Source organism: Coregonus clupeaformis, chromosome 18 (assembly GCF_020615455.1).
Source record: "Coregonus clupeaformis isolate EN_2021a chromosome 18, ASM2061545v1, whole genome shotgun sequence".
Taxonomy (NCBI): domain Eukaryota; kingdom Metazoa; phylum Chordata; class Actinopteri; order Salmoniformes; family Salmonidae; genus Coregonus; species Coregonus clupeaformis.
Genome location: NC_059209.1, coordinates 28,361,323 through 28,368,277, shown reverse-complemented (window position 1 = coordinate 28,368,277; position 6,955 = coordinate 28,361,323). Strand labels below are relative to the sequence as shown.

Here is a 6,955-nt window from a genome sequence, read left to right as displayed (position 1 = left end):
CTATTGGGTAAAATACCACAGTGTGCCATCACAGCAGCAAGATTTGTGACCTGTTGCCACAAGAAAAGGGCAACCACTGAAGCACAAACACCATTGTAAATAGAACCCATATTTATGGTGATTTATTTCCCCTTTTGTATTTGAGCTATTTGCACATCATTACAATACTGTATATAGCCATAATATGACATTTGAAATGTTTATATTCCTTTGGAACTTTTGTGCGTGCAATGTTTACTGTACATGTTTTATTGTTTATTTCATTTTCATTTATTATCTATTTTACTTGCTTTGGCAATGTAAACATATGTTTCCCATGTCAATAAGGCCCTTTGAATTGAATTGAATCGAATCGAGAGAGAGAGAGAGAGAGAGAGAGAGAGAGAGAGAGAGAGAGAGAGAGAGAGAGAGAGAGAGAGAGAGAGAGAGAGAGAGAGAGAGAGAGGACCGAGATCCTAGATCCTAAACCCCACCCACACATAACGTGTGATAGGACTGACAAACGTCACGTGAGGTTGCATTGTCATACCCGGTAGAATGACAGTGTGGTGTAGCTAGCTGCTGCATATTTCAGGGTATGACAAAACCCAGGTAATGTAAGTCAACTTTTGTGTGACTTTAATTTGATGTCGCAGTATAGCACAGTATATTCATTGACGTTTCTGTGTATTCGACAACTTGGCTAAAACAGCTCAATGAGAGAGTGGTTGAGCAGCATAGGGGTTAGCTAGCTAGCTAAATAAATTAGCTAGTTAGCTAACTGTGTTGCTAGCTAGCTTGCTAACATTATTGAATCAACTCGAGATTGGAAGGTAGCTTGAGCTTTCAGTGTCATTTTGCTCAATTTCTTTGTAGTCAGTTCAAAAAGATTAAAATGAGCTTAGCTTCATGGATAGCTAGTAGTTAGCTAATGTGGCTAAGGAAAATAGTTTGATGTTCCACAGATTTGTAATCTGAAGATGGCTTCTTATTTTGATGAGCATGACTGTGAACCAACGAATCCCGAAGAACAGTACCGTCAGAATGCACTACTAGAACTGGCCAGGTGAGAATCAAAGATCTACCTGACTAACTAGCTAACAACCCAAGAAATGGAACACAATCCAGTCTGTATTTTGTATGCAATATCCTACACCAACTGTCTGCCACTGAGAGACTGACATTGCATGTTCTTCGGCGGTTGGCATCCAACGTTATGGTGCATTACCGCCACATACTGTTACATTGCCTGTTGACCTCTGTGTAGGTCTTTGATGCAGGGCCTGGACATTGACTCAGGAGCGTTTGACCTATCGGACTGGGACCAGCGTCTTCCTCCCCCAGCTGCTAAAACAGCTGTCCAAACCTTACCTGTGGTTGTCATATCCCCAGAGCAAGCAGGTGAGTCCTGCAGCCCGCATAAGCTACCCTCTAGCTAATTACATTTGAAAAACATTTTGGGATTATAGGCTACTATCAAATTTTTTTGGGGAGCAATACGATGCTGTCTCATGTGGTAGCTAATTTCATTTTAATTCATTAAAATTGCACGCAAGACTACCTCTGCAGTCTGCAAGTATAGTCTATTGTCTGTGGATGTTTCAGACTGTGTGATTTAACTCTCTCTCTCCCCCTCATCCAGACAAAGGGCTGAAGTGTCCTGTGTGTCTGCTAGAGTTTGAGGAGCAGGAGACAGTGCGGGAGATGCCCTGCAAACACCTCTTTCACTCTGGTTGTATCCTGCCCTGGTTAGGGAAGGTGAGGGCTTGGCCACTGAATCGACACACACACACACACACACACACACACACACACACACACACACACACACACAGATCAATTCTGCACATGTTGGTTTGATGGTATGTACAATATGAATGAACTAATTACCTGAACTCAGTGCAATATACACTGAGTGTACAAAACATAAAGAACAGCCCATACAAACACATTGATTAATAGATTCACTACATGGAACAACAGATAGTCCCCCCACCCCAAAAAAAAGTTTGTTCTGAGGTGTCTGTCCTATATCTGAGTGGAATAAGAAAGATCAGGAAACATTATTTTTTACATGTATTTAACCCCTTATTTTTGGCACTGAACAGCCTCCATATATACAGTGCGTTTGGAAAGTATTCAGACCCCTTGATTTTTCCACATTTTGTTACGTTACAGCTTTATTCTAAAATGGAATAAGTTGTTTTTTTCCCTCATCAATTTACACACAATACCCCATAATGACAAAGCAAAAACTGGTTTTAGAATTGTTTGTAAATGCATATTTTTTGTTGTTGTTGAAATATCACATTTACATAAGTATTCAGACCATTTACTCAGTACTTTGTTGAAGCACCTTTGGTAGTGATTACAGCCTCGAGTCTTCTTGGGTATAACGCTACAAGCTTGGCACACCTGTTTTGTGGCATTTCTCCCATTCTTCTCTGCAGATCCTCTCAACCTCTGTCAGGTTGGATGGGGAGCGTCGCTGTACAGCTATTTCCAGAGATGTTAGATCAGGTTCTAGTCCGGGCTCTGGCTGGCCACTCAAGGACATTCAGAGACTTGTCCCAAAGCCACTCCTGCGTTGTCTTGGCTGTGTGCTTAGGGTCGTTGTCCTGTTGGAAGGTGAACCTTCCTTCGCCCCAGTCTGAGGTCCTGAGCTCTCTCGAGCAGGTTTTCATCAAGGATCTCTCTGTACTTTGCTCCGTTTATCTTTCCCTCGATCCTGACTAGTCTCCCAGTCCCTGCCGCTGAAAAACATCCCCACAGCATGATGCTTTCATCGTAGGGATGGTGCCAGGTTTGTTCCAGATGTGACGCTTGGCATTCAGGCCAAAGAGTTCAATCTTGGTTTCATCAGACCAGAGAATCTTGTTTCTCATGGTCTGAGAGTCCTTTAGGTGCCTTTAGGCAAACTCCAAGTGGGCTGTCATGTGCCTTTTTACTGAGGAGTGGCTTCCGTCTGGCCACTCTACCATAAAGGTCTGATTGGTGGAGTGCTGCAGAGATGGTTGTCCTTCTGGAAGGTTCTCCCTTCTCCATAGAGGAACTCTGGAGCTCTGTCAGAGTGACCATCGGGTTCTTGGTCACCTCCCTGACCAAGGCCCTTCTCCCCTGATTGCTCAGTTTGGCCGGGAGGCCAGCTCTAGGAAGAGTCTTGGTGGTTCCAAACTTCTTCCATTTAAGAATGATGGAGGCCACTGTGTTCTTGGGGACCTTTAATGCTGCACATTTTGTGGTGCCCTTCCCCAGATCTGTGCCTCGACACAATCCTGTCTCGGCACTCTACGGACAATTCCTTCAACCTCATGGCTTGCTTTTTGCTCTGACATGCACTGTCAACTGTGGGACCTTATATAGACAGGTGTGTGCCTTTCCAAATCATGTCCAATCAATTGAATTTACCACAGGTGGACTCCAATCAAGTTGTAGAAACATCTCAAGGATGATCAATGGAAACAGGATGCAACTGAGCTCAATTCCGAGCCTCATAGCAAAGGGTCTGAATACTTATGTAAATATGGTATTTCTTATTTTTGACTGTTTTCTCTTAGTCATTATCGGGTATTGTGTGTAGCTTGATGAGGATTTTAATATTAATTTAATCCATTTTAGAATGGCTGTAACGTAACAAAATGTGGAAAAAGTGAAGAGGTCTGAATACTTTCCGAATGCACTGTACACTATATGACCAAAAGTATATGGACACCTGCATACTTTTGGTCATGAAGTGTACACATATTTTTGGTCATGTAGTCTACTAAGCTATATGGAATTGTTTTAACAAGGTCATACCAAGGATCATTTTGCCATTTGATTTAGAATTTTATGACCCCTTGAAGTATCAAAGAATATACAGTACCAGTCAAAAGTTTGGACACACCTACTCATTCAAGGGTTTTTCTTTATTTTTACTATTTTCTACATTATAGAATAATAGTGAAGACATCAAAACTATGAAATAACACATGGAATCATGTAGTAACCAAAAAAGTGTTAAACAAATCAAAATATATTTTAGATTTTAGATTCTTCAAAGTAGCCACCCTTTGCCTTGGTGACAGCTTTGCACACTCTTGTATTCAACCCCTTATTTTTGTCACAGTCGCCATATATACACTACATGACCAAAAGTATGTGGACACCATATCGTCAAACATCTCATTCCAAAATCATGGGCATTAATGTGGAGTTGGTTCCCCCCTTTCCTGTTATAACAGCCTCCACTCTTTTGGGAAGGCTTTCCACTAGATGTGGGGACTTGCTTCCATTCAGCCACAATAGCATTAGTGAGATTGGGCACTGATGTTGGGCGATAAGGCCTGGCTTGCAGTCAGCGTTCCAATTCATCCCAAAGGTGTTTGATGCGGTTGAGGTCAGGGCTCTGCAGGCCAGTCAAGTTCTTCCACACCGATCTCGACAAACCATTTCTGTATGGACTTCGCTTTGTGCATGGGGGCATTGTCATGCTGAAACAGGAAAGGGCCTTCCCCAAACTGTTGCCACAAAGTTGGAAGCACAGAATCGTCTAGAATGTAATTGTATGCTGTAGCGTTAAGATTTCCCTTCACTGGAACTAAGGGGCCCAAGCCGAACCATGAAAAACAGCCCCAGACCATTATTCCTCCTCCACCAAACTTTACAGTTGGCACTATGCATTCGGGCAGGTAGTGTTCCCCTGGCATCCGCCAAACCCAGATTTGTCCATCGGACTGCCAGATGGTGAAGCGTTATTCATCACTCCAGAGAATGCGTTTCCACTGCTCCAGAGTCCAATGGCGGCGAGCTTTACACCACTCCAGCCGACGCATGGTGATCTTAGACTTGTGTGCTGCTGCTCGGCTATGGAAACCCATTTCATGAAGCTCCCGACTAACAGTTCTTGTGCTGACGTTGCTTCCAGAGGCAGTTTGGAACTCAGTAGTGAGTGTTGCAACCGAGGACAGACGATTTTTACGCGCTACGCCCTTCAGCACTAGGCGGTCCTGTTCTGTGTGCTTGTGTGGCCTACCACTTCACGGCTGTGCCGTTGTTGCTCCTACACGTTTCCACTTCACAATAACACCACTTACAGTTGACCGGGGCAGCTTTAGCAGGGCAGACATTTTACTGTGTGCTCGATATTATACACCTGTCAGCAACGAGTCTTGTGTGGGCATCCTAGTACAAAACAACTGACATGTTCGTACGAGTCTCACCTTTCCACAGAGGGGTCATATTAGTGTTTAGCCAAAACTGTTCAGACGCTACAGACAGAAGTTGGCAGATCGGCTATACCAACTTCAGACGAGTTCCAAGACGCTTGTGGGGGTCATAGAGCAAAACGGAGAACACCCTCGTCTTCGTGAGAGTCTCATCTTTCCGTAGCGTGGTCATAATAGTTTGCCAAACCGTTCGGACGCTACAGAGGATTTTGTGAGAAGACCGATTTTCGGGATGTCTCATGGTCTGACAAACACTGCCCCAGCTCTTTCACCGCAGATGCGCAAGTGCGACATAGGCGGATGTTGTGGATTGAGGCGCATCCAATGCAACAAAAAAAACATATCTCTAGCTTAAATTGGCAGATTTTTATGGGGATTGTTTTATTATGCTAATTTAGATTTCCATGCGGGCGCGGACATCGACCTTAGGGATAATAGCTTTCACCTGGATAGTCTGTCATGGAAAGAGTTCATAATGATTTGTACACTCAGGGTATAACATTTACATTTTAGTCATTTAGCAGACACTCTTATCCAGAGCGACTTACAGGAGCAATTGGGGTTAAGTGCCTTGCTCAAGGGCACATCAATAGATGTTTCACCTAGTCAACTTGGAGATTCGAACCAGCGACCTTTCGGTTACGCTCTTAACCACTAGGCTATAACCCTTGACGAATTCCTCTAACCCTTGCTGTCTATCATCACAGACAAATTCTTGCCCGCTATGCCGCCTCGAGCTACCAACCGACAATCCAGAGTATGAAGAGTTCAAGAAGGACAAGGTGGGTGTGGAACTAGGGCATCAGCGATAATAATCCACAGTCATTATCCTGTGAAATGGGAAATCAAATTCAAAGTGCTTTTCCCTTTTAGAGTTGAAAACTGCGTCCCAAATGGCACCCTATTAACTATGTAGTGCCCTATGGGCCCTGGTCAAAACCAAAGTAGTGATCTGTATAGTGAATAGGGTGCCATTTGGGACACAGAAATGGTCAGCGTCAACCCGTTACTAAATGGAGCATTTCTGTCTGTTACAGGACAGGAGAAAACAGAGGGAACACAGACTGGAAGATCTGCATGGAGCCATGTACACATAACGGCTCAGAGCACACTGCATATTTCACATTTCTAGCATTGGGTCGCAATAGAATTAAGAATTAACAAAAGCTGCAAATAATATTGTGTAGCTATTATGTTTTATCGTATGTACTGTAAATATGTCCGTTTTAAATACAGTCAATTGTACAAAGACCTGTTGTGATACAGATTCAAAATATGGATGATCATTATACAATGAAATTAATACTGAGACAGTTGAGTCCGTTTGAACTCTCTCTACATTCCCTGCCTTAACACATCATAGCATTTCTTCCTTTTCTTTTTCCCCAAGATGCAATACATTGACCAAAACAGATGATTAAATGGCTTTTCATGGTGTATGTTTTGCTGGCCTCACAATATTTATCAGACTTGAAATACAATCTGTTTATAGTGTTGATTGCTTTGGCACCAGCATTAAAGGCCCAGTGCAGTCAAAATTCTGTTTTCCCTGTGTTTTGTATAATTTTGTACAACAGCTGATGAAACATTGGTTATAGTTGCTGGTTAAAAATCTACACAGGACTTTAATCAGTCGTTTTGTATGGGCAGGAGTTCCAGGTTTCCATGGTGGTAAATTTGATAATAGACCAATAATAAAGAGTTCCTAACCTCAATTTGAATAACTGCTATTTTTCAGTTTTCCCCTCCCCAATCAGATCACTCCCAGA

General features: G+C 42.9%; 1 protein-coding gene across 3 annotated transcripts; it reads left to right on the top strand.

The window, feature by feature from the left end:
• Positions 1–498: 498 nt before the first annotated feature.
• Positions 499–6,724, top strand: LOC121587266 (E3 ubiquitin-protein ligase RNF181). Of its 3 annotated transcripts, none has more exons than XM_041904177.2 (6): positions 499–591; positions 945–1,045; positions 1,247–1,380; positions 1,622–1,737; positions 5,894–5,968; positions 6,224–6,724. In XM_041904177.2, the coding sequence occupies exons 2-6, from the start codon at positions 960–962 to the stop codon at positions 6,281–6,283; spliced, it is 471 nt and encodes a 156-aa protein (XP_041760111.1). In that variant the 5' UTR covers positions 499–591; positions 945–959; the 3' UTR covers positions 6,284–6,724. The 3 variants fall into 3 exon arrangements, with proteins under 3 accessions (XP_041760111.1, XP_041760112.1, XP_041760113.1); XM_041904178.2 differs by having other exon boundaries at positions 499–596; XM_041904179.2 differs by lacking the exon at positions 499–591 and having other exon boundaries at positions 930–1,045.
• The last annotated feature ends 231 nt before the right edge of the window (positions 6,725–6,955 follow it).

What these genes read in the sequence shown, in the direction of transcription:
- LOC121587266 (XM_041904177.2), top strand. Translation starts at nt 960, where the DNA reads ATGGCTTCTTATTTTGATGAGCATGACTGTGAACCAACGAATCCCGAA. An exon ending in GCACTACTAGAACTGGCCAG is followed by an intron (nt 1,046 to 1,246) that starts GTGAGAATCAAA and finishes ACCTCTGTGTAG; the next exon opens with GTCTTTGATGCAGGGCCTGG. An exon ending in CATATCCCCAGAGCAAGCAG is followed by an intron (nt 1,381 to 1,621) that starts GTGAGTCCTGCA and finishes CCCCTCATCCAG; the next exon opens with ACAAAGGGCTGAAGTGTCCT.